This window comes from Labeo rohita, chromosome 13, assembly GCF_022985175.1.
Source record: "Labeo rohita strain BAU-BD-2019 chromosome 13, IGBB_LRoh.1.0, whole genome shotgun sequence".
Taxonomy (NCBI): domain Eukaryota; kingdom Metazoa; phylum Chordata; class Actinopteri; order Cypriniformes; family Cyprinidae; genus Labeo; species Labeo rohita.
This window is the reverse complement of record NC_066881.1, coordinates 4,831,150-4,859,060: the sequence shown is the minus strand read 5'-3', so window position 1 is coordinate 4,859,060 and position 27,911 is coordinate 4,831,150. Positions and strand designations below refer to the sequence as shown.

General features: G+C 36.2%; 2 protein-coding genes across 3 annotated transcripts; one reads left to right on the top strand and one right to left on the bottom strand.

The window, feature by feature from the left end:
• Nucleotides 1–382: 382 nt before the first annotated feature.
• abcg2c (ATP-binding cassette, sub-family G (WHITE), member 2c) lies at nt 383–14,197 on the top strand. 2 transcript variants are annotated; one of them, XM_051125683.1, is made up of 16 exons: nt 383–579; nt 2,259–2,449; nt 2,784–2,843; nt 4,065–4,182; nt 4,461–4,616; nt 4,829–4,986; nt 6,992–7,143; nt 7,228–7,320; nt 7,998–8,173; nt 8,283–8,434; nt 9,384–9,473; nt 9,549–9,673; nt 11,133–11,287; nt 11,528–11,617; nt 13,236–13,288; nt 13,422–14,197. In XM_051125683.1, exons 1-16 carry the CDS (start codon nt 577–579, stop codon nt 13,567–13,569), a joined length of 1,920 nt encoding a protein of 639 aa, XP_050981640.1. In that variant the 5' UTR covers nt 383–576; the 3' UTR covers nt 13,570–14,197. The 2 variants fall into 2 exon arrangements, with proteins under 2 accessions (XP_050981640.1, XP_050981641.1); XM_051125684.1 differs by lacking the exon at nt 383–579 and adding an exon at nt 1,403–1,634.
• On the bottom strand, nt 14,058–26,162 carry psap (prosaposin). The gene is made up of 14 exons (XM_051125685.1): nt 25,995–26,162; nt 22,504–22,637; nt 22,343–22,417; nt 22,139–22,264; nt 21,581–21,769; nt 21,302–21,445; nt 21,160–21,216; nt 18,354–18,515; nt 18,072–18,164; nt 16,707–16,884; nt 16,407–16,570; nt 15,163–15,243; nt 14,928–15,035; nt 14,058–14,809 (listed from the first exon to the last, which is right to left on the bottom strand). Exons 1-14 carry the CDS (start codon nt 26,026–26,028, stop codon nt 14,774–14,776), a joined length of 1,581 nt encoding a protein of 526 aa, XP_050981642.1. The 5' UTR covers nt 26,029–26,162; the 3' UTR covers nt 14,058–14,773.
• Nucleotides 26,163–27,911: the final 1,749 nt, after the last annotated feature.

The following is a 27,911-nucleotide window of genomic DNA, read 5'->3' as shown; positions in this document are numbered from 1 at the left end:
AAAAAAAAAAAAAAAATTGACCCTTATGACTGATTTTGTGGTCCAAGGTCACATATTTTTAGAAATTTGTTCAATTTGAGAAAGACTGGTGATTATTACATTCTTGTTTTTCAACTAAAAGAAACATTTAATTTTTTTCATTCCTTTGTGATTTGGGTTATGTGGTTAATTAAATATTAAGACAATTAAAAACATACAATAACCTTAAATTTCAGACTCCTTACCTACTAATGCAAGAGACTGTTGTCGTCACCTCTGTTTCACCCTTCACCTCACCTCATTCCCCCTCACCTCATCTCACCCCATTTATTAGCCTTGCAGGAGGAAATAAACTTCAGATGCAGACACACCTGTCCATTCTTGTGTATTACACTGCAGCAGTTCTGTGAGCCTGTAAAGCTGTGATGTGCAGAAAGCAGATGTGAAGAGGAGCGACAGTTCATCAGCGATTTGTGTCGTCTTCGTGATGCTCATGGAAGTCTGAGTTAAAGCCCACCCACCCATATAAATTAGCAAAGGCAGCAGGATCACCATAGGTACACCAAAATATCCCACCGGAGCACATCTCCCCAAAACATGGTACGTAAACAAATAGTCTTTTATTACTTTTTTTTTTTCCAAAATGATTGTTTTAATATTGAAACGACCATCTATGAGAGAAGAGAGCCTATTAAATGAGTTAAGTAAGTAGATGGGAAGTGCCCTGGATAAAGTTTTATCTCAAATTGTATCTGTAGTGTACTTTGCCCTATACGATTCGCGAATTTAACTCGGTGACCTTGTTTATGACTGTTGGTGTTTACTCCGAACAACAGTGGTCGTCGTTATTTCATTTTCTTCTAGTAAAAAGTTTTCTGTTGGCGATTTATCTGCTTTTCACGGGTGACCGGAAGACGTACTCTTTTCTAAACGTCATCAGTTTTGTTATTACTGATTTGTGTGTTTAGATAAAGTCACGCATGCCTACTCTCTCGAACACCAGATTGTCCGTCTACCTTATAAAGCGTATAACGGAAAGGTTGACGTCGCCTGGAAAGTGAAACCAACCTAAAATCAAGCCAGGGCAGGCTGACATTAATATTAGGTAGTTCCTTTATTGCTCTGTAGTATAGAGCTTCACAGTTCAGGAGGCTGTACCGAAAGTTAAATGTGGGTTTTTACGACGAATTTTGTATATTTTTGATTCACTATGAATAACAGGCTCTTGAGAGTAATTTGCTGAACAGTCAGTTTGCTCTAGAGTCATAAGAACCGACTCATAAGATTAATTCATTCGAGAATCGAACTACACTGTTCGTGCTGTGTGATGATTCTTTAAAAGAACCGACTCATAAGATTCATTCGTTCGGGAATCAGACTACAGTAATCGTGTAGTATAATGAATCTCTAAAAGGAACCGACCGTCTTGTCGGTTTCGCGTTATTGTTCTGTTTGCGCTGCTAAACAGAGATGTAGTACACATATTAAACAATGAAACCGCATTATAAATAAAAGCCGCTTATCGGTTTCCAACCCTGCAATCTTTACTGTGGTGCCATACCTTAACAAAAGCAAAGTATTTGACAAAAGCCAGGTTCCTACCACAGGAAGTGACATCATTTTTGTAGTGTAGGATAACAACAGCACAAGCATCAGTAAGTATGAGCAGTGGTTTTAATCTGTTACGTGTTACGTGTTAGTTTTGCGTAAATTTCAAACATTACATTTTGTCATTTTGATAAAATTACAATATTCTTCCAAAAGGTTGTTGGAAATATTAAATATTATGCTAATACTCTCTAAACAGTGGCTCTATATTCCCACCCGGTTATGTATCTTGTCCGTTTTCATTATTAAAATAATAAAATAATATGTAATTAATGAAAACGACGTGACGAGCATATTTCTTATATTTCTTTTTATACAAAAACATAAACATACACATGCTTATTTATAGGTGCAAACAGTAATGACGAAGTAAAAACAAAAAAACAAAGAAAGTTATGTTGTAAATACGTTTGTTGTGGATTTGACACATAACAAAAATGTATCATTAACATTATCATTTACTGCGTTGTAGTAAGTGTAGTAAATCATTTACTGGTCTAAACAGGTTTCTCCTTCAGTAATGATTTCTTGCAGATAATTATTTGACATTTGTTTATAAAATACAAGTTTCATATTTGTAGTTTTAAAGCACTTAACATGTTATGAGTGGCACAAATAAAAAATATATTTGTATTGTGTTTTTTGTTTAAATCTGTTTGCATCTCCTGCAGACAGAGGAAAGCATCATGCTGGAGGAGGTGGCTGTGAACAATCAGCCGTCCACAGACACAGAGGAGACAATGCCATGTTTTCAGACCCCAGGCCCCACTGTCACCTTCCATAATCTCCGCTACCGCGTCAAGGAACGGTTAGGAATGTTTAGCAGGCAGTGGGTTGATAAGGACATCCTCAAAGATGTCAGGTAATGGTGACATATTCTGCTAGTCACAATTTATGAATATAAACACAAACCTCTAGATCATGAGAAACAATATTTTTCTGGTAACATTAGTGTAGTTTTTGATTGTTTTAATGCAACCTAAGCTGACAAATTAATAAAAATAATATTGGCAAGCCACCATTACTATACCATTTTAATATATTGTTAATAAGTGTTTTCTTGCACAGTTAATATCAGAACTCTATGAATAAGAAACAGTCATGCACAGGTCACAGGTTGCGGAAAGAGCTGCTTGCAATCCAGAGAACTTCTTGTCTAGTTGAAACTAAAACGTGATGTTTTCCATGTGTTGCAGTGGTATCATGAACCCTGGAATGAATGCTATTATGGGCCCTACTGGAAGTGGAAAGACATCGTAAGCACAAGTTCATTTATTTCTGTTGCTTCATCTTAATTGTATTTGAGAACTAAAAATATCTAAATCTCATTGCATTACATAAAATATCAAAGCAACAGAAATTTATTTTAAAGAAAGATAGGTCCCACCTTATATGTGAGCCTGGACCACAAAACCAGTCAATTAGATTTCTACACCATCTAAAGGGTAAATAAATAAGCTTTCCATTGATGCAACTGTTTGAAAATCTGGAATCTGAGAGTGGGAAAAAAAATCAAAACATTGAGAAAATCACCTTCAAAGTTGTCAAAATGAAGTTCTTAGTAATGCATATTAGATCTTTACTTTATATCCTAATGATTTTTGACATAAAAGAAAAATCAACAATTTTGACCCATTGCTACAAATTCCTGTGCTACTTACGACTGGTTTTGTGGTCCAGGGTCACATATTAGGTGTCTTTAAATACTGAGAACTTAATAATAAAATTATTAATTGTTAGGTACAATGCAACTACTGTGTTCATGCTGAATTGCTAAACACTTCTTTCTGCTATTGGGAGGGGTGATACGGCTAAGGTTGAGACAGGTTTGGTGCTATGGCTAGGTTTAAGGAGTAGAGGTACAGAATTAACTACAGATGTAATTACAGGACAGTATTTTCAAATGTATGTGCAATGTAAAAACATGTATTTACACAATAAGCGCGTTGTATCAAATGATTTCTTTAAATGTAAGTGCATAGTAAGAACATTTAATATAAAGTGGGTCCGAATGAAATCATAAGCACATGTTTCAAAAAAAGTGAATTGGTTCATAAATGGGAACTTAGGGTCATTAGCAATGTCTGTTTGCAGATATTCTATACTTTATCTGTATCAGTGAAATTCATGCACTTTCAGTCATCTCTTAATTGGATAGTTCACGAAAAAATGAAATTATATTATGTATTCCATAGAACAGGGGTGCTCAACCCTGGTCCTGGAGATCGACTTTCCTGCAGAGTTCAGCTCCAACCCTGACCAAACACACCTGAACCAGGAGCACTTGATAATTACAGACAGGTGTATATGATTAGGGTTGGAACTAAACTCTGCAGGAAGGTCGATCTCCAGGTATAGGGTCGGGCACCCCGTCATAGAAGAACAGCATTCTGGTTTTGAATTACATAAGGTTGAATAAATACATTTTTGATTTTCAAGTTCAGATGCTTTTTTAATTACAATGTGTCTGTCTTTAGGCTTTTGGATGTCATTGCAGGAAGGAAAGATCCTAAGGGTTTAAAATCAGGCCAAGTTCTAGTTGACAACACCATTGTGACCTCTGAACTCAGGCTCTGCTCTGCCTATGTAGTTCAGGTAAGGAGAATCTCTGTGGCCTTTTAAAACACATAATACAAAAAAATGATATCTAGCTTGTTAAGATTTTTTAAAAAGTTTTTGAAAGAACATTGTCATGCTCACCAAGGCACAATAATATTGTGACATAATAATATTGTGACAAAAGTTAAAAAGCTGAATTTTTGGCAGTCATTTTTCCAGTCTCTTGATCCTTCAGAAATCATTCTGTGTGATTTTGTGCCTAAGAAGCGTTTTTTATTATTATCATTCATCGTTTCCTTTCTTTCACCTTCCAGAGTGACATTCTGATGGGTACTTTGACCGTAAGAGAGAACCTCGCATTCTCTGCCAATCTTCGCTTGTCACGCAAAGAGTATTCCTCAGCTGACAAAGAGATGAGGGTCGACTCCGTCATCCAGGAGCTTGGCCTGAAAGATTGCGCAGATACAAAGGTAGGCACTTCAGCCTTCAGAGGAGTGTTGAACTCATGTTGAGACTGAGCGTGTGAATGAACTGGGTCATCGTCACGTGTGCTTCACTCACACAAAAACTATTTCCAAAACAACAACAGTAGGGTTGAGCGCTGTATCAGTACATACCTTGTGACAGTAGGAATGTGTCATTTCACGCTGACAGGACTTGATATGACCTTGTTCTCTCTCAGATTGGGACCATGTTTTTGCGTGGTGTTTCTGGCGGAGAGAAGAAGAGGTGCAGCATCGGGATGGAGCTCATCACGTCTCCCTCCCTCTTGTTCCTGGATGAGCCCACAACAGGCCTGGACGCCAACACTGCCAACTCCATCATGGAACTGCTGCAAAAGTACCACACCTGCTCTTTTATCAAATATACCTACTTCCTGTGAACAAGTAAACAATACAGTCTGCCGTTTTTTTTTTTAAAGAAAAACACTACAAATGTTAATCTTAACACTGTAAATTTTGACATATGTATTATATTTGATACATTAGGCTTTTATGGCTCATGTACTATGATGCAATTTAGTGCAATTGCTTAATATTTATTTGGCCAAAAAGTGAAAGGATAGCCTGTAATGTAAATCAATAAGATCTTTTTGACAGTAAAGCAAACTCCTTACATAAAATAGGTATAAATATCAGTTGTCACTATATATCTAGCAATGATGTCTTAGTAAGATGATATTTAAATGCTTTTATGATCAGAACATATAATGCAACACAATACAATAATTATTGAGAGATGTAGAAATAAACGTTTTTTAAAAGCCTGCTGTATCACATTTGATACTCACATTTTAACATGATTTAACATGTAAACAGACACGAGAACAATGATTTGAAATGCATTTATTAGAATTATACCAAAAGGCCTTTTACTCACTAAAAAGTATAAACTATCATTCTGACAAAAGAATGTAGTAGAAACTTTTGATCATGCTGATGAAGGCCTTAGAAATGTGTGAATCAAATATGATAGAGTATTTTATAGGCCTACAGTGTTAATATGCTGTGACAACAATGAGCCATTTGCAGAATTAAAGGGGAAGTCCACTTCCAGAACAACAATTTTCAGATAATGTACTCACCTCCTTGTCATCCAAGATGTTCATGTCTTTCTTTCTTCAGTCGTAAAGAAATTGTGTTTTTTGAGGAAAACATTTCAGGATTTTTCTCCATATAATGGACTGATATGGTGCCCCGAGTTTGAACTTCCAAAATGTAGTTTAAATGCGATTTCAAACGATCCCAAATGTGGTTGTAAATGATCCCAGCCGAGGAAGAAGGGTCTTATCTAGCCAAACGATTGGTTATTTTCATAAAAATAATACTAATTATATAATTTTTTATGTCAAATTCTCGTCTTTTCTTACTCTGCCTGAACTCTGTTTTTGTTCCGGTTTGTGACAGTTAGTGTATGTCGAAAAACTCCCATTTCATGTTCTCCCTGAATTTCAAAATCGTCTTATATCGCTGTTTTACCTTTTTTGTTAAGGATGTTTGATCTACTTTGCATCTTCACTTTGCAAAGACTGTGTTGGAACTTCTGGAGCGATGTAGGATGATTTTGAAATGATTTTTGAAGTTGAGGGAGAAAATACGATTGGAGTTTTTCAACATACCCTAACATTTCAGGATTTTTCTTCATATAATGGACTGATATGGTGCCCTGATTTTGAACTTCCAAAATGCAGTTTAAATGCGGCTACAAACGATCCCAGCTGAGGAAGAAGGGTCTTATCTAGAGAAACAATTGGTTATTTTCATAAAAAAAAAGAAATACAATTTAAGTACTTTTTAATCTCAAATGCTTATCTTTCTCTGCCTGAACTCTGTGTATTCTGGCTCAAGACAGTTAGGGTATGTCGAAAAACTCCAATCGTATTTTCTCCCTCAACTTCAAAAATCATTTCAAAATCATCCTATATCGCTGCAGAAGAACTGACCCAGTCTTTGCAAAGTGAACATGCAAAGTAAAAAAAGGTAAACCAGCGATATAGGACGATTTTGAAATTCAGGGAGAACATGTACTGCGGTTTATTCTTCTAAAATACTTTCTTTTAAAAAGAACAAGCTTCATATTTCTATTTTATTTTCTATTTTCATGTTCTATTTTGAAACCCTCCAGTGCATTCTTGAGTCAAAATAATGATGTGTGGTAAATGACTGCCTATCACGGATGAGTTAAAACATTTGACATGTTTTCACTGTTTTTCACTGTAGCTGTCAGAAGGAACCACATTCCTCTTGAAATGTAAAGCACGGTCACATACAACCTGTTTTTGTCTGTTTTGTTGATGAGAAATGCAGAGATTGTTATGTTGATCATCTGTTGTTTTGTTGCTCAGGCTCTCCAAAAAGGGTAAGACCATCATCTTCTCCATTCACCAGCCACGCTACTCCATCTTCAGCCAGTTCGACCACCTCACACTCATAAATAAAGGAGAAATCATCTACGCAGGGGCCGCCAACAAAGCCATTACCTACTTTGAGGACTTGGGTACTGACACACATACTTGATTACTTGATTCACTAATCACTGCGTGTGTACTGTGATTCACAAACTTGTGTCCATGTGTTATAGGTTACAAGTGTGAGCCATTCAACAACCCAGCAGACTTCTTCCTGGATGTCACAAATGGAACCATCCTTCCTCAGAAACACAACAATAAATCAGGTGCTGAATGTAGTATTATTTGAAAGAAATTAATTTTTTTTTCAGTAAGGATACATTAAATTGATCCAAATTGGCAGTAAAGACATGTATAACGCTACAAAAGATTTCTCTCAGAAATCCTGAAAAAAAATCCACAAAATTATTAAGCAGAACAACTGTTTTCAACATTGACAAGATGAAGAAATGTTTCTATACCAGCAAATCAGCATATTAAAATGGAGTAATTATGCTGAAAATTCAGATTTGCACCACATGAATAAATTACATTTCAAAATTTATTAAAATAGAAATCTTTTTTCTCAATATTACTGTTTTTATTGTATTTTTAGGCAAATAAATGCAGCCTTGGTGAGACTTCCTTCAAAAACATAAAAAAATATAAATTATTTTACATGTTATATTAATGATAAAAATTTAAATGAAAGACTAAAATGCCCAATATAACATTACCATCTCAATAAGCAGTACCGGAGGTAGTACTGTATTGTAACTCAACACTGACTCAGCATCCAGGACTGGAACTGTTTAAAGTTAACATTTTTATTTGAATATAAATCATTCTGAGCAATGCTGTTGGTACTTTACATGGATATTTCTTGTATTTTTTTTGTTTTTGGTAGCTGCGTTTTTGGACTGTTCTGTGATGCGCTAACCATTTGTGTTTGTTGTGTTTATAGAGAAGTGTAGCAGCAGCGAGGAGATGGTGGAAAATGAAAACCCTCTGGCAGTAATTTACAGAAAGTCCCCTTATTTCCTCAAAGTAAAGGACCAACTCAGTCAGATTTCAGATGGGCTTGACCCTGAGGTCACTAAAGGTGACAGGGTTGGTTACGCCACACCTTTCTGTTACCAGGTATGTAAAAGCAGTGGTTTAACTAAGCTTATGTTGACTCGGGTAGATAACCAGGAATAATATCAATACATAACTGACCTTTGTACTTGTGCATATGTCCATGTTGCAGCTCATGCTGGTGAGTGGCCGCACTGTAAGAAACATCTTGAGGAATCCTCAAACGTCCTATGCCCAACTGTTTCTCAACATTTTCTTTGGTATTTTAGTGGGACTGATCTACTATCAGATCCCACACACTTTACCAGAGGCTCTTCAAAACAGGTGATTTATATATATATTTATATGTTTTTTTTTGTTATGGAACATTGTAGTGAAACTTTACACAAAATATATATATGTAAAATAAAAACTAATTATATGGCCCAAAAGTAGATGGAATTCTAATAGCTGGTCATGTAGACGTTGTAACATACTACTTACATAAAATACATAAGATACCACTTCTAAAGTTTAATAATCAAACTGAATTTTTTTATTGTGGGAGCAAAACATATATAATGCAATGCAATAAAATGATGATTTAATAATAAACAATTAAAGGTTCCTCAAAAGCCGATTTTTCATGTCGTCTTGATAAAAGACTAACAATATTAAAGGTATTCTTATGTTTACTTTATAAAAATCACAAGCTGATTTTATTTATATATATATATATATAATCCCTTGCAGAATCTGTGAAAATTTGAATAATTTGAATAAAATAAGTGAGATCATACAAAATGCATGTTATTTTTTTATTTAGTACTGTCCTGAGTAAGTTATTTTACATAAAAGATTTTTACATTTAGTCCACGATGCATTATGAGCCGGGGGATGAAAACATTTGGACAGGATGGTGTCCAAATGGATGCTGGAAAACTGAAGAATCTGCAGGACTTGGAGGATTTTTCTGAAGAACAGTTCAGTGTTCAGTGTTCATGTAAACATCTTTTATGTAAAATATCTTACTCAGTGCAGTACTAAATATAAAACACAATATGCATTTTGTATGATCTCTCTTATTTTGTTAAAATTATTCACATTTTCACAAATTCTGCAAGGGGTTCCCAAACTTTTGCATAAAGCTGTGGTTTTATGGTCAATAAATAATAGTTAATAAATATATGAAATTAATAATTAATAAATTACCTATTTAAACTCAATTCTTATGATTGTACCTGTGTTTAAGTGCTAGCAGTTACTGTGAAACATATTTCCTGTGTCTCTTCAGAACGGGAGCTTTCTTTTTCCTAGTCATTAACATGGTGTTTGGCAATCTGTCTGCGGTGGAGCTCTTCATCAGCGAGAGAGTGCTCTTCATGTGAGTCAACCTCCAAACATGAGCTTTCCAACTTGTTATTCCTATTAGATAAATCATCACACGTTTCACCTGCAGACATGAGACCTCAAGTGGTTTCTACCGCACCTCTGCCTACTTCCTGTCCAAAGTGTTTGCTGACCTCATACCAAACCGCATCCTCCCCGTCTTCATCTTCTCTGCTATCCCGTACTTTATGATGGGTGGGTAGTATCACCATCTTCTAAGATACCTTCTTTTAGGAAACATTGTCAAAAGTTTGCATCCCTCTTTCAGAATCATTAAAAATGTTGATTACTTTACCAAAATAAGAGGGATCATACAAAATGCATGTTATTGTTTATTTAGTACTGACCTGAATAAGATATTTCACATAAAAGACGTTTACATATAGTCCATGAGAAAATAATAGTTGATCCATAAAAATGACCCTGTTCAAAATTTTACATACACTTGATACTTAATACTGTGTTGTTTCCTGAATGATCCACAGTAGTGATGGGAAGTTCGGATCATTTTACCGACTCGGTCCTTTGAGTCTCGTTCAGCAAAATGAACGAATCTTTTTTCGAGTCATTTCGTTCATTTTAGCAAAATATAATTAAAATGTTACGTTTTACCTCCCTAACACATCTACTGCTTACACAAACGTTGATCACACTACAAACAAAACAAAACTACAATGCTATAAGAAACAGAAAAGATTAATTCATTGTTTACCTGGGTCTTTAGTCTATGATTCGCTCACCTCGCCTCTTATCTGACAAGTTTTCGGGTTTGAGTCGTTCGTTCATCACGTGACAGCCCCGTAATGTTAACCTATGCAGTCTGAGCCGGAAGGAGAATTGATTAGTTCATCTCTCGAGTCCTCGGGTTTGAGTCGTTCGTTCATCACGTGACAGCCCTGTAATGTTAACCTATGCAGCCTGAGCCGGAAGGAGAATTGATTAGTTCATCTTTTGAGTCTTCGGGTTTGAGTCGTTCGTTCATCACGTGACAGCCCCGTAATGTTAACCTATGCAGCCTGAGCCGGAAAGAGAATTGATTAGTTCATCTTTTGAGTCTTCGGGTTTGAGTCGTTCGTTCATCACGTGACAGCCCCATAAGGTGAACGAACGACTCTAAAACAGGTGAACTAATTCCATTACAGAACCTAATAGGATGTTGCGCATGCGCGACTGAACGAATCACTCCCCGAGGCGACTCGTTCGTCCCGAGTCACATTAAAGATTCGTTCAAAATGAACGAATCGTTCAAGAACGACCCATCACTAAGGATTCCACAGATGTGTTTTTTTGTTTAGTGATAGTTGTTCATGAGTCCCTTGTTTGTCCTGAACAGTTAAACTGCCTGCTGTTCTTCAGAAAAATCCTGGAAAACACAAAAAAATTGTGGGACCTGAACGATTTTTCTGAAGAACACTTTTGAACTGGGTCATTTTTATAAATTCAACTATTATTTTCTTTTGTGGACTGTGTGTAAACATCTTTTATGTGAAATGTCTTACTTACAAAATAAACAATAACATGCATTTTGTATGATCTCTCTTATTTTGGTAAAATAATTAACATTTTTTATTGATTCTGAAAGGGGGTGTAAACTTTTGACCTCAACTGTATAACATGACTCTCATCATAAGCCTCATCGCTGTTTGTGGTTCAGGTCTGAAGCCTGATGTGGAGGCGTTCTTCCTGTACTGTGTGACCATGAGTATGGTCAGTCTGGCAGCGGTGAGCTTGGCCTTCCTGGTCAGTGCCACTGTGGGCTCCTTCGCCATGGCTAACATCCTCATCGCACTGCCTTATGTCGTAATGATGGTGAGTTTAGCCATACAGAAGAGATTTACTTTTTCAGACGTGCAGATTGTTTGCTTTGTTCTACAAAAAGACTTGTTGCATGTTTTTCATTAGTTTGGTTCACTTTTAACTTTTCAAAATGTTTAAATGCACCAGCAGGATTTTAGGAAGTAAACTTCAATTAATAGGTTTGAAGGACATGTATTTTTGGAAACTGGCATGATTTAATCTCACATGTTTTTCTGTCCTGTGTCTCCTCAGGTGTTTGGGGGTTTCCTAGTGAACCTGAATTCCATGCTGAGCGGGATGTCCTGGCTGAAGTGGGCCAGTATATTTCGATATGGCTACAATGTAAGAGCAAAAAAAAAAAAAACATTTTACTACTCATTCAAGTCTGTATATGGGCCATTTTACAGAACTGGTGCAAACTGCTGTCCCACAACCAAAACACGCATTTAAAAAGCATTTAAGTATTTAAATCTTAGATGTTTATTAAGATCCTTTTATTATATATTGAAACCCACAATCGTATTTAAAATGTCAGTAAGCTTAAAGGGGTCATGAGATGGCCATTTTCCACAAGTTGATATGATTTTTTAGGGTGTTAATGAAAAGTCTATAACATGCTTTGGTTAAAATTTCTCAATGGTAGTGTAAAAAACACTTTTTACCTTGCCAAAAAAATGAGCTCTGCAAAAATCATCCTGTTCTGGTCGAGGCTGCTTTAAATGTTAATGAGCTCTGCTCGCCCCGCCCCTCTCTTCTCTCTGTGGAGTGATGAGCCTGTTTACTTTAGCCGCTAAACTTGCTAACTGTCACAATATCAGGAAAGGCGATAGCAAAGAAAAAAAAAAAAAAAAACAACCTTATGCTCACTTCTGCTGTAGGTAAAGCTGGATCACGAATGATTTTTCAATATATATATATATATATATATATATATATATATATATAATTAATATATATAAAATTTATTGGGTACTTTTAGTTGGGGGGTTGCTGTTCCGAACCCTAACCCCTAAATTTCCTTTTTTTTTTATCTTTATTTTTATATTTTCTATTTTTTTTTTTCCTACCATTTTTCTACCATTTTTGTATAATTAAACACTTTTTTGGGAGTTATTCCATAACATTTAGTTTTTATGTGTACAACTGTTCAGAACTGTGCTAGCTAACCATGTGCTGATTAGCATATTTGCAACAGGCTCAAAAGTATCTAAAATTGACAAAACAGTCACTACCGAAACATTTGGTGAACTTTTGGTAGTGACATCCTTGTTTTTGTTTTTTTTTTTTTTTGTTTTTTGGGTGTTATTTCCTAAAATTGTTACTAATGTAACAGTCACAACCAAAACATGTCATCAATGTTTCGGTAGTGACAAAAGGGAACACATAATCCTTTATTTGGGGGGGAAATAGTACAGTCATGCAATTTTTTTGTATTTTAGTAGTGTTTTAGTATGTGAATTAAAATTCTGTAATGTGATGTGGTTGCTACCAAAACATTACTGTCATGACCATTTTGCCTTTTACAAATAAAAATTAGATCCAAAATACAACAAATTTCAATCACACTTGAAATGTTAAAATTATAATTATTGTGATTTATGTAATTATTGATTCATCTGTGATAACTTTTTAATAAAATAGAAAAAAGTATATATTTACAAGGAACATGTAAGCAAACTCTTATTAGGCAAATATAACCCTCCATATTAAATTATATATTACTGATTCGGTAGTGATACATTTGGGGAGAGGACAAATATTCCAAAACTTTCTGAAAATACAATATGAGAATTTGTGCAAGAACCTGTGCAATTTCTAGAAATGTGTACCGTGGATATTATACAAAATTTGTCGAAAAAGACATTTTTTCCCAAGACATTTCCAACTCTGACTTTGAACCAGTTCTGTAGAATGGCCCATTGCATTTCAGCAGTAATCCAACCAAACTGTCTCCCTTCAGGCACTTGCGATCATTGAGCTAAAAGATCAAGTCTTTACCAGTAATTACACCAGGTAAGACTCTCTCAAACTCAGTGGCACCACCTACTGGAAAAACAGAATTATGAACAGTGCTGCCAAGGTGAAGTGGGTAATGTGAGGTGTTTCAACCGCAAACGCTCTCTCTCTCTCTCTCTCTCACTGGCAGGATGACAGGTGACATGTATCTGGATAATCAAGAAATCGACTACAGCACTTGGGGCTTTTGGCAGAACCAGGTAGCTTTGACAGGTATTATGTGCGTGTGTCTAATTCTTGCATACGTGCAGCTGCGTCGGATAAATCGCTGGAAGTGAAGGAACAACACTGGTTGTGTAATCATCGTCGCCAATTTTTTTTTTTTTAATATTTAACCCTGAAGTCAGGAAATCACACACATACTCTCCTGAATGTGTCAGCCTTACAAAGAATCCACAACTCACTACCTCAGTTACTTCAAATGTTCTATTTCTGAAACTACCTGTGGCTTTAATTATGAAATTGCTTGGAACTTTGTAAATGTTTCATTTTATATAAAAGTTGTAAACTCAATACAAATGCTGTGAATGTTTAATAATAATAATAATAATAAAAACAAAAACAAAAACACTTTTACTTCGAAAATTGGCAAACCAAATATTATATATTCTATTTCTACTTGTATTCCATGTTGTATCTATTGCCAAAGCAGAAAAATTTGTAAACCTTACGGTTGACCGAAACCAAAAATGTTATGTTTTATGTATTTAGGTTTGATTTTTAGAGAACTGTTGCTTCTGCGCAGTTAATGAGAGTCACAACAAAATGGGGTTGAAGTTGGTTTTATTATAATTTTTAAAAAAACAAAAGGCTCAGTCTGAACAGTGTGAAGCACAGGGATAAAATCTGACATTTAGGAAGCAGTGACAGAATAATCAGTGAGGGGCAACAGTTAGTGGGATCAAATGAAGAAAGTCAACATCACTTCCCTTCAGCACATTAATAGACAGTTAAAGAGAATTTACTTCCATTAGGACCAAAAAAATGCCACCCATTAAAAAAAGGCTTAAATCACTGGCCTTGCAGGTGCATTAGCAGTTAAAGAGGGAGGCAGGGATATTAGAGCATCTAAAGCATTTCATCTTCATTCTCAGAGGTCTCAAACCCCCTCTTCTGATAAAGGCACAATCCATTTCCATATAAACTCATGTTATGTGCATCTTTGCAGAAACAACTAAAAGAACATTACTTTAAAAACATAAATGGCCAAATTAACGCACAAAAAAAGCTTAAATTCCAGTAAATTCCATATCTACACCTGCCATTCATACCTCCCTCCAAACCCCTGCCCCCTTAAAACACAAGTCCTTTCAGTAAAAGCTTTCTTTCCCCTGAAAACAAGGCTGTTAAATTAGCAGTGACTGTTCAATTTCAAATGTCACTTTTAAAAGAAAACCCAAGTATTGATTTCAAAACAGAAAAGCAGCTCTACAGCAATTCTCCTTTAGTTTCCTAAGATTGTTGTGAAACTCTTCTCATTCTTTAGCTCCATACGTGACGCCTGCAGTGATCCAAGGCCTATGGTACACAAACACAGAAGCTTCATTTACATCACAGCCTGTTTTTGATGTGCAATAGAACATTATAGATTCAAAACTCTAAAATGCATCAGTGACGCCAGAGCGGTAATACTCACGTTACAGCGAGAAGCGGTCTCCACGTTCTTACACCAGTATGCTGGTCCCCAGCTACACTGCTCCAATCCCAGCAGCTTCTGCACTGCCTCAGGACATGCTCCCAGCTTCTGTACACACAAAAAACCCAACAAACTCAGTCAGGGCTTATTTGATCACATGATTTGATCTGGAGAGTGCAGGGTAACAAACAAAAACAAACAATAAATAAATATAATATAATATTATACATCTCACCATGCAGATAAAGTCTGGGTCGAGCGTCTGTAGCAGCAGCTGTACCAGCAAAGGCTCATACTGTTCAATGAGCTGGTTACACTGCAGGAAGATGAAAACACTGTTAGACTGATACACACACACCTATACAGCTACATTTCCTATAGGAATGGAGTCGTTCTTCGTGTTTCTAGGATGATAGATATATAATAATAAATACATAATATACAAATAGGGCTGCACAATTTAGCACCCATTTTCACCACTGAATTAAATTAAAAAAAATAAAATAAAATTGCATTTTACAAACTCACAATTGTGAGAAATATTGTGTGATATAAAGTCAATTGCTAGTTTATATCTTGCAATTGTGACTTTTTTTCCCCTCAGAATTGCGAGTTTATACCTTACAGTTCTGAGAAAGTCAGAACTGCGAGATATAAACTCAATTCTGAGAAAAAGTCACAACTGCAAGATACAAAGTCAATTGCGAGATAAAAATTTGGATTTGAGAAAGAAAAAAAAAAAAAAAGTCAGAATTGCAGGTTCATATCATGAAAAATGCGATACAAACTAGAAAAAAGTAAATTATAAATTGATAAACTCACAATTCTGACTTGTTCATTAAATAAGTTGACAAACTTAATTACGATATAAAGTCAGAATTGCATGATATGAACTTACAATTCTGAGAAAGTCATGACTGCAAGATACAAGATAAACTCGCATTTGCGAGAAGTCAATTATAAATTGTGATATAAACTCAATTCTTTTTCCTCAGAGTTGAGTTTTTCCTCAATTATGAGGAAAAAAAAAAAATCCTCAATTATGAGTCAATATTGTGAGTTTATTTCTCATAAATTGTGACCATTTCTCAGAATTCTGAGTTTATATTGTGTAGTTCTAAGGAAAAAAAAAAAAAAAAAAAAAAAATGAATTGTGAGAAGAGTCACAATTGCCTTTATTTTTTATTCAGTGGTGGAAATGGGCTCCCATAGAAAACAGAGTCTATAAAGTTTCTTTTTTTGCATTAAAAGTAAGGGAAGATGGTTGGTACACGTTTCATTTCTAAATGCACATTTATGTAACCCAAATTTGTTAGCAAATCAAAATCTCACACTGCATGCTGCTGGACTACAGCAGCAAAAAATAGTTTGCTACAAATGAATACAACTGCATTTGTTCTGTTGTTGCCCGTATTAAAAGCATGAAGTATGGATGTGAGATATAGAGCTGGGAGTTTGTTCACTGTAAGCGTGACCTACCTCATCTCTAACAGCATCAGGCAGGAAGTTGCAGACCTTCAACACGGCGTCCTCGATCTCCGCCTGGGTGGCGTTCTGCTCCAGGATCCCGTCCACATAACGCACTGCCATCTTACACACGTCACAGAAGCCACCTGCCTCAAACTGTTGCTTGTCCATTACAGCTGCAAGAATTAAAGGAATTAAAAAAAAAAAAAAAAAAAAAAAAACACACACACACACACACCCCCCAACCTCTCACATTCAAACGGAACTTTTTTTTTTTTTTTTTTTTTTTAACAAAGTATTATCAGCACTTACGAATGTGGCTGACCCCACTGCAGAGTGCGAGGAAAGAGCAGATGGTTTTGGGATCGGCCTCCTGCACAAGCAGTTCAATGATAGCCTGCCCGTAGGTCTCAATCAGGTCCTTGCACTGAGCTGTGAGTGTGGATGGCAAAATGTTGCAGACTTTTTCAACAGCCTGCACAATCTCTTCCTGAAAAACCAGTGTCATTAAAAATTTAACAAAGGAAACTTAAAAGGTGCACATTCACCTAAACAGTGAAAAGATTTTACAATGTTAAACTTGCAGTCAGAACTATTAAAAAGAGAAGTCCACTTCCAGAACAACAATTTACAAATAATTTACTCAGATGTTCATGTCTAGGTCTTCAGTTGTGAAGAAATTATGGTTTAAGGGAAGCATTTCAGGATTTTACTCTATATAATGGACTTCAGTGGTGCCCAGATTTTGAACTTTTAAAATGTAGTTTAAATGCAACTTCAAAGGGCTCTAAATGATCCCAGCTGAGGAAGAAGGGTCTTATCTAGCAAAACGATCCATTTTTGTTTTTTTTTTTTGTTTTTTTTTTTAAATACTTGCACGAGCACAAAAGCTCATGTAGCACCAACTCTGGCATGCACGTCCACAACGCTACGTACTACAGAATCATGTCGAAAGGTTATGCAGAATGTAGGTGGAACTACAGACCCAGTGTTTTCAAAGCAAACGTGCAAAGACTAAGGAAGTGCACGTCAAACGCTGTTTACAAACAAAAAGGTATAACGATGTCGGACGAATCTGAAGTTGTAGGAGAAAATAAGATGGAGTTTTTTTGACATACTCTACTTTTTTGAGCCGGAGTACACAGACGATGAACTTAGACGCGATTCATTTAGAGCCCTTTGAAGCTGCATTTAAACTGCATTTTGGAAGCTCAAAATCAGGGCACCAATAAAGTCCATTATATGGGGAGAAATCCTGAAATGTTTTCCCCTCAATAAACAATTTCTTTACGACTGAAGACAGAAAGACATGAACATCTTGGATGACAAGGGAGTGAGTAAATTATTTGTAAACTGTTGTTTTGAAAGTGGACTTCTCCTTTAATATTGAAATACAACTGTAAAGTTAAGTATTGTTTTTAATAACAGTACTCAATGCGACACCATTTCTGCACTGATGCAAGGCTCATTTATCTTTTAACGATTAATATTATAGATTGAGTGAATCACATCACAACTAAAAAGAAAATCCTGCTGCTATGTTTGTCTCACCAACTTTATTCAGTCTTTTTAACATTGAATTATGAAAATCTGCACTTATTTCTACCAATTCTTCTGGTCCTCACAGTTTTTAAACACGACAGTCAATGGACAATCAATTAACTTGTAGCTTCATACCTCAGATGCGTGATCCTCAATCAAGCCCTCAATTTCCTTCAACACAAACTCACAGATGGCACACTGAGGAGTGTCACGTACTCTCACCAGATTCTAGCAGAAACAGACAGGCATACATAAAGGAAGCATCCTGCATTTTTACACACGTCATTAAGAGTCTCATTAAATTAATTTAAATTCCTTTTAATCTCTGTTTTAACAAAGTAACTTCCTGTACAACTTCCTAACAGCTAAACTACCAAATTCACAAAGGACAACAACAGAAGCTATATGCTTTTGTACCTTAGCAGGCTTGGTTTCGGCAGGCTTTTCAAGTTTGGTTGCAGGGAACATCTTGACAGCAGGGATCGATTTAGCAGGGATTGATTTGGCAGGCATCAGCTTCTCCATGCGCACAGACTTAGAGGCGCAGAACCCAGCACGATAGCAGATGTCCTTGGGTTGCTGTAGGAGGCAAGGGCACATTCAGTAACACCACCAGTTACACAAGAGAAAGGCAGGATGAGCAGAATTTCAGACATGCACTGACTAATGTTTATGCACCATCTTCCTGGATGACGTCATGCAGCATCCATTGCATCACACCTCTGACTAACAAATTACCCATGATGCTGCTCCACCTCAATGTATCCCACTCCACCCTGCCAGTCTGATGGCCGCCATGCATGCAAGCACAGGATGTGTGAGTATGATCTGATGAATGGCAAAAGCTAGTGGGTTCAATTAAAGGACCAATTCAACACTTTATTACCACATTCAAATGAAAGTGTGTTCGAATGTCAGATGGAAGTTAAAGACCCTTTCAATTCTGAATAATGATTAATCCGTTCCTTAATGATTATTTTAGTACTTGTCTTGGACACAAACCTAAAAATACTTTAGACAGATTCAGTCACAGTGTTAATTCTTCCAAAAAATCCTCCAGGTCCCAAAAATTCTTGGGTTTTCCAGCATTTTTGTGTATTTGAACCCTTTCCAACAATGACTGTATGATTTTGAGATGCAGCTTTTCACACTGAGGACAACTGAGGGACTCATATGCAACCATTACAGAAAGTCCAAACACTCACTTATGCTTCAGAGGGAAAAACAGTGCATTAAGAGTCAGGGGTGTAAACATTTGAACAGAATGAAGGTGAACATTTTTCTTATTTTACCCCTTTGAACCTTCTGTAATAGTTGCATGAGTCCCTCAGTTGTCCTCAGTGTGAAAAGATGCATCTCAAAAACAACAGTCATAGTTGAAAATGATTCAAAACCACAAAAATGCTGGGAAAAAAAAAAAAAAAAAACCCACACACCTCTCTTATTTTGCAGATTCTGCAAGGTGTATGTAAACTTTTGACTTCAATGGCATGTTAAGTCTTTTGACCAATTAATTCAGAAGAACAACTCATTTGCAAACAACACACAGGTCACACTGAATGTTGTTGTTCTTTGAAAGAATCAAAACAAAACTGAATGGTATTCAGGAAACACCAAGTGAAATTCTGTCTGTCTTGGAACGAATGCAAACAGAACCAAAATAGCATGGAAATTCTTGGGATAAAATTCTAGAAAGCTGGTTATGCAACATAGTTTGCGGATAAGTAATAAGATAAACTTAAATTCTGCTTTCAAAAACTGAGGTAACTTTCAAGAATCTAAATCAATGTTTTAATACTGTGTGCTTCTTAAAATTTGTCAGGATTTGTCTCTGTTCCAATGTCTTTGTGTGTTCTTGGAAGTTAAATGAGCCGAGTAAACTTACTCCCAGCCATTTCACCAGTAAGAATCATTTGGGCGAAATCAACCAAGAGTTTGAGGGTTGTGACAGCAAGTTTAGCCCTGCTTTCTGGAATACTTCCGTGCTTTCGTTGAATGTACCCAATAACCAAATAAGAACCAGTACACAGTTCCAGCCCTACTTTTATATAGTATATTATGGGTGATGGAGGTTATAATAAAGGTACTAAATGGTACTAAATCTACAAACAAACATGAAAACCTCAGGGTTAGGGCTATTTTAAGAGTGGGTGAGTGGCTAGTCTACTCAACAGCACAGATTAGCAACGGCCGGTGTTGGATTAGAAAAACAGCACTGGTGATTAGCCAAATGACACATTAAAAGGCACAAGCTAGGATGAGACTGGCAGCTCAGAGAAACCTACCTGCTCCTGAAGACCAGAACAAACAAAACCGCAAGAGAAGAGAAAGATAAAGAGAAAGAAAATGAAGGTGGGGAAAAAAGAATGAGAAAAAAAACAAGAGAGACAACAAGTAATTAGAGTTGTGGCTTAAGATGGCAGACAGGCAGAGTGTCTTAACAGGAAAGGGAACAAAAGCAGCTTTGTTCACTTGACTGACAAAAATCTGCAATAAGCTCTCCGTATTAAAGAGGTCATTTTTCATGTTTTTCCCTTGAGGTCCACACATAAATGTTAAGTTATGCAGCAGTCACAAATCAGTTTATGATCATTTTCAACACTCTTTGACCCTTCAAACAGGACATTTTTCCGCAGCTTTCTTTAATACAAACCTTCCCTGTGCATGTGAAATGACGTACTCTTAAGTCGTGGACTTTAACACAAACCCAATAGTTTTTAAACCACCTCATCCTTCAGTATTGGAATCCAGTATCTGCACAAGATGTGCAGTTCAAACAAATGATTGGGTTGGGAAAGCTGCTCATTTATAACACCAGAATGCTTTAGAGTCAGCAAGTGCTTCATACAGCCAGTAACAGCCGAGTATTTGACTTACTCACATTTCACTTTTATTCTAAGTTACCAGAACTAAAGGACAGCTATATTTACTTTTTTTCCTCCTCAACAACTGGGTGGACCACATTTCTTAAACTCACATTGCCAAAGTCTTCATATAAGAGACATTCCATAATTCACTATTTACTAGGAAGAAAGTTGAGTTCTGAACCTTCTATAACAACAGTACATTAAAATTTTGATTCCGCATATGACCCCTTTAAAACTCACTGTGGTATGACACGAGGAAAGGAATTTAAGCACCCGTTTTGGTAATGGAGGATGGACGAATGAAATGGCTGAAATGCTGACACAAATAAGACACTTAAAATCACAAAATCACTTACCATAGACATAAGCTGTTGAAAGACCAGTGGTCCATACTGGCTGATGTACTGCTTGCACTGTTAAAGAAATGAGAGATAAGACTACCAAAAATGACCCACACATGCATTGCACACCAAAGTATCTATACTTTTATGTTCTCACCATATCAGACATGCCAGGTCCCAGAAGCTCACACTGGCTCTCCACCTGTGCAAGCAGAGTGTTGATAAATGAGGAATTGGCTTTGGCTTCCTCCTGAGTGTCAGAAATGAAAGTAACGCAGTCCTGGCACACATCTTTACCCGTCTGTGGACAAAAAAAGATCACCAATCAGTTAGCAAACATACAGGACGTGAGGAGTTATGCACCTTTTGGAAATATCCATTTGGAGTCACCCAGGCTTTTTTTTGTTATTAAAACATACAGGTGTGTGACAGTCACCTGTTTGGGGGTTTCCTTAGTGGTTTTCTCTTGGGGGTAGAGCAGCTGAGGGATGTTGAGCAGGAAGGGGCTGACACGCTGGTTCAGGTCCACTTTAGGGATCTCATTGGACATGAGCTGAGCTTTAGCCAGAGCTTCCTGCTGGGACACACACAGGCCCAGAGCACCGCACACTACACCGGGGTCATCCTGCAAGATGAAGGAAACACAGAAGCATTGTTAACCATAATATAAACACAAATAGGATCTGCAGCTGAATACACTGCTCCCGCTTCAGTTCTTTAAAGAGGACTGTGACTGATGGTGTGAATGACAGATGAGGCTCTACGGAAATAGCCTATTACACAAAGGCTGCTTTGTGGACGGCCAACCATCTAAGCAGCACCAGACCAGTCTAATCAAGCTACAGCTTTGAGACTATTGCGCTCAGTGGTCGAACAACACCTTGCCAAATAAGCTTGTGTTTAGTACATGATGGGTTTTAGTAAAGCTACTTTCAAAGCCTAAAAACAGAAGTTAGGTTACAAAATTAATTAAACGTGAAAGTACTCAGCTCACCAGCTCTCCTTGGATGATGCCCATGAGAATGGGGAAATAACTGTCCACAATCTCCTTGCACTGGTCTGCCATGCCCTCATCAGGAATCAGCTGACAGGCCTTCTCCATGTATCCGAGGAGTTCGCTCTAGATTCGACACAAGAACTTAGACTCTGACGTCCTATAAACAGCACTCAAACCACCAGTGCTATTATGTTAGCATACCTCTGTGGCATTGTCCTTCAAAAGCTGCTCCACCACCACCAACACCTCTTTGCACAGATCACATGGCACAGATTTCTGCAAGAAAGGAGGTTTTATACACTTAGGGCTTATGAATTATGCACTGGCATATAAAAGCACTTCTGAGAATCAGGTCAGCGCACCATCTGAGGCTTACTCCACACGTTCTGTTGGCAGTGTTGGACGGCACCACAAAGGGAAGCAGTCTTGACATTCTGGCACCAGTAGGGGGGACCACGGGCACACTGCTCTGTACCCAACAGGGGACTCGCCACAGCTAGCAAGAAACAAAAGAAAACAGGTTAGATATTTATAGACGAGCCACAGTGGTCACACAGACATGTGATGGCACAGACAAGTCAGCAATTACACAAAAGTATCTTTTTTAGTTCCATCTTTGTAATGATTTCTTAACTAATCAGCCTGCCAACAGCTGACACTAAAAAAAAAAAAAAAAGTAACACATTACCGTTTACTGTGTTCTGTTTGTATTATAGCCACTAAAAGCAGCAGCATCTACTTAAATCACCTTCTTTAAATTTTCCTACAACTAGGTGACCAGTAACGGGACACTCAAGTGATCAAAACCCACAACCACTGTAGTAAACATGATAAATGCCCCATTGAATTCTAAACAAAAGATAGATTTGAGAATTCAATTACTATAGCTGCCAAAATATTGTTTTCTACACCGAACTGTTACTGAAACCCTTAGGATGGCAGAGCAAAACTGAAAATAGATTTGAAAAGAGAGAAAGCACATTTTTTTCTTAAATGACCTGACAGCACAGACGCGTGTGGAAAGTCCCCAAACCTAACGAGAGAGAGTTAATATTATTCAACCAAGTACAATGCTTAAATTATAATTCTTTACTTCCCATGAGAAGTGTCAAACAGTGCTCACAATCTGTGGCAGCAGATCAAGAATTTTTGCCTAGAGCTGATAATGCACTATAGTTGCACAAACAGGCTTGCAAGTCTGCAAGCTCCAGTCCAAAATTTGTAGTCAGTATCATCTGACACATGACATATGCACTGACAAAAACTAGAAGCTCAAGCAGTCTTATGATCCAGTGTTTCCACCAGCTCAGCATCAGCCTCCGCAGCTGACTGTACAGAAGACAAGTTGACACAAAACTCAGCTAACCAACACTGAAATTTACTGTAATGAACTTTGTCTCAGTAATGATGATTTTTCCTTTAATGAGTCAACATCACATGATCCAGAACTAAACTGATTAAACTTGAAAACAACCATAAAGGTCTAAACTTTACACAAAAGCGCACAAAAACCTGTTGTTAAACCAGCAGGCTTTCACTTCTGCTTTGACACTCCATTTCAATCAATGTCAAGTGTCTAAAAACCAGAAACCACCTAAATAAAAGCATAAAGTGGCAAAGTGCAGGATTATTAGGCACGTTCTATGCAATCAACCTGTGGCCCAAGCTGTAAACGCAGTAAATCTAGGTCATCTACTTTGCATGATTATTACTTTATGGTTTGCAGGATGAAAATGGTCTCATAACAAACACAATTCTTTTATTTAATGTAATTTAAGGTAATTCTTCAAATGGCTCTAAACAATCCCAGCAGAGAAAGAAAGGTCTTATCTAGCAAATCGATTCATCATTTTCTAAAATTGACAATTTATATACTTTTTAACCTCAATTGCTCGTCTTGCCTAGCTCTGTGTATTCTGGGTCAAGACAGTTAGGGTAGGTCGAAAAACTCCAATCTCATTTTCTTCTCAAACTTCTAAATCATTCTACATTGCTGTTTTACCTTTTTTTGCAAAGGGTGATTGATCTTCACCTTGTAAACACTGGGTCTGTACCTCTGCAGCAATGTAGGAAGATTTCGAAATTGGAGAAGAAAATAAGTCAGGAATTTTTCAACATACTGTTGAACCAACCTAGATTACACAGACTAAACATGTACTTTGCAGAGAAGAGACAAGATGAGCATTTGAGGTTAAAAAGTATATAAACTGTCAATTTGTTTAGAAAATAACCAATCGTTTCACTAGATAAGACCCTTATTCCTCGGCTGGAATCATTTAGAGCCCTTTAACACTGCATTTTGGAAGTTCAAACTTGGGGGCACCACTTAAGTCCACTGTATGGAAATAATTCCTGAAACGTTTCCCCTCAAAAAAAACAATTTCTTATCAACTGAAGAAAGAAAGACATGAACATCTTGGAACATCTGTAAGTTTTTGTTTAACGTAAAACATCTCGTCAGTGTGATCACAGACAACCTAAAATGCAGAAGAGATTCTGGTAATAGGTCAAGAGCAAACCCCCCCAAATAACTAACTAACTAACTAACTAACTAACTAACTAACTAACTAACTAAATACATACATACATACATACATACATACATACATACATACATACATATACACATACATATCAAAATAAAATAAAAAGCATAGCAATAAACTTCTATAAAGTCATGCACAACTATCTAACTGGCCAACAGAATAAACAACTAGGACACAGCTTCCTCTTTTTGCAATCATAGAACAAAAAGACTGCATGTTAGTGAGAAGTGAGACTTTCTGCGGTTGAGAGACCAACATGTTTTTATTAATAAACATCTTTGTTTTTTTGTTTTTTTTTTAGAAGCTCCGAGACTGACCTCAGTATGTCAGACCATCACTATCCTTTCATAAGCAAATTTTTTTTGCAAAAAGAACAATCCTTTAAAAAAAAAAAAAAAAAAAAAAATGAAGCGAAATTGTGATTGCAATGACAAATCCACAAGAGGAACACAGAGGAGGATGTAGAAACTACTTGTATAGCAACGGATCTGACCCTTGGAGGTGAGAGGAGACGTTATTTTGAAGCACTAAGCAACCTGGATACAACTTACGCATATAATTGATCAGCCGTTAAGACAGCCTATATCTGCATTAGGGGAAACAATGAAAAACAGGTTTCAGGTGTCGACATTCAGACATCTCCATCAGAGAAAGAGAAAAAGTTGATGAAATCATCTAAATCGATTAAGCACGAGATGAACGTTGCGTAAAATGCGATGCGTCATGATGCGGAAACCATTCGCATTAAATCCAAATTACATTTGAGTTTTAAAAAACATATTTAAAACTATAATAAAAATACAACTTATACAAAATAATTGTCAGATAATAATTAAAATAGACTACAATATGTTTAAACCAGTCAAAATATCTGCGCAACAAACACATGGATGTGTATGAAACACACAAATACCGTCTGAAAGACAACTCAAACAAATCACTTTAAAGAAAAATGTTTTTGAAACATCAAAAGGGACTTATTATGGGCGTTGTTGTTTAAAAACAACATTTAGCCACTTAGCACTAGACGTCAACACGCGACAGACATGCTAATAAACAAACCGGGAAAACAATATTATCATCTCTCTTAACGTACATACTTATTCTATTCAAGAAAACTGGCATAAATAATATGTTAGAGTGTGTATTTAAAGATAACATTTCTATATAAACAGGCCCGACTGTCAGTAACCTAAGTTACATGACATGTTTACCAAACACCTCCTCCGCCATTAACTGCAGCTATGACACACTTCTCATAACGAAAGCACGAAAAATAATGTGGGTAAAAAACTAAAATATATTACCCGTGGAGATAAAAAGCAGCGTGAGGAGCATCATGACTTCAGTAAAGGCTTCTTTCTTCCCGCAGTGTCGTGTTTTGAGTCGTGTCTGTGTCGGATGGCGGTGTTTATGCTGCAGTGACTCGCCCGGGTCGTGTGATGAGGCTTTATGCTGATCTCACTGTCAGCTGACCGCTTCTCCACTGCGCATGCGCCTGACCGAGTGGTGTGTTATGTAGGTCGAAAATCGCAATCAAACTGTTATCGTTTGAACTTTGTATTTTTTGTTTGGAGTTTTACATAGTATTGATGTGATTTATGACTTTCTTTATATATAAATACAATAGCTATAGAGTTTGGAGTCGAAAGCCTATTTATACAAATAATACATATAATTATAAGACGCTTTTTTCCAGTTTCAAAAACCTAAATTAGATTAATACTTGTAATTCTGCCCCTCAGCTACTATATAAATATAACCATATTTTCCATAGATTTCTGGGTGCGTAATGAATTACATGAATTGTTTTGTTCCTTATAATTAATGTTTCAATTTAGCCAAAAAGTCTAGAATAGGACTTTTACTCGTAAATTCATGTTGTAGTACATGGGCCAGTTGCACAAACTTAGCCTATGTGTTAAGTCTTAAGAACTAGTTTGACTAACTAGCTATAGCCAAAGAGTAATCAGTCTTACTTTCTGGATTCAACATAGACTAATCAATGTTTCCATCTAACCAAATTTTAACATTTATGACCAGTCTGACTAGCAAAAATTAGATGACTAACTTTTAAGACTAGTCTAAACCTTTAATGCAACCGGCCCCATATGGCATCATAACATGCTCTGGTGTCACACAATGTGTTAATAATTAAATTTCCATATGCATGATTTTACCATGTTTTTTGGAGATGCACTCTGGTTGTGCAATGTTAAGTACCTATGAGTACCACGTAGATACCATTATATAGGAATATATTTTTCACTTAAAAATGTAACAAAGTACCATGGTACAACATTTACCTGTTTGTCTTTTTTACTTTTAAAAAAGTGCTGTTCAAAAGTTTGGAATCAGTAAGATTTTTTGTTTTTTAAAGAAGACTTTTCTTCTTATCAAGGCTTAGTTTATTTAAATAAAAATACAGAAAAAAACAGTAATACTGTAAAATATTATTGCAGTTTAAATAGTGGTTTTCTATTTTAATATACTTTAAAATATAATTTATTCCTGTGATGCAAAGCTGATTTTTTTTAGCATGATTACTACAGTCTTCAATACTACATGATCCTTCAGAAATCATTTTAAAGTGCTGATTTATTATAAGCATCAGAAACAGTTGTGCTATTTTTTTTTTTTTTTTTGATCTTTTACAGGATTATGTTGCTAAAAAGTAATAGTAGACTTAAATTGTTAGAAAATATTTATATTTTGAATAATTCCTGTTCTTTTTAACATTGTATTTATCAAAGAATCCTAAAAAAAGTATCATAGGTCCAACAAAAATATTAAGCAGCACAACTGTTTCCAACATTGATGATAAATTAGCACATAAAATGATTTCTGAATGATTGTGTGACACTGAAGACTGGAGTAATGATGCTGAAAATTCAGCTTTGCATCACAAAAAAAAAAAAAATATATATATATATATATATATATATATAAAATATATTAAAATAGAAAACTGTTACTTTAAATTGTAATAATATTTTTATAATATTACTTTTTTTTCCTGTATTTTTGGTCAAATAAATGAAACTTTGATAAGCATAAGAGATGACTTTAAAAAACATTCAGAATCTTACTGATCTCAAACTTTTAAATGGCAGTGTATGTGTTTATTATTTGTGTTCTGCTGTTTATTTGCTCCTGTGTTCTGAGAAATAATGATAACAACTGTTTTGCATTACTTGAATAAGGGAAGAAGATAATATCTTAAC

Excerpts from the sequence above, each read along its gene's own strand:
- abcg2c (XM_051125683.1), top strand. Across the intron at positions 4,617-4,828 it reads AAGATTGCGCAGATACAAAG|ATTGGGACCATGTTTTTGCG; the intron begins GTAGGCACTTCA and ends GTTCTCTCTCAG. Across the intron at positions 4,987-6,991 it reads ATCATGGAACTGCTGCAAAA|GCTCTCCAAAAAGGGTAAGA; the intron begins GTACCACACCTG and ends TTTGTTGCTCAG.
- psap (XM_051125685.1), bottom strand. The coding sequence starts at position 26,028 with ATGATGCTCCTCACGCTGCTTTTTATCTCCACGG. Across the intron at positions 21,446-21,580 it reads CTAAGGAAACCCCCAAACAG|ACGGGTAAAGATGTGTGCCA; the intron begins GTGACTGTCACA and ends TTTTGTCCACAG. Across the intron at positions 15,036-15,162 it reads ACCCAGACTTTATCTGCATG|AAGCTGGGAGCATGTCCTGA; the intron begins GTGAGATGTATA and ends TTGTGTGTACAG.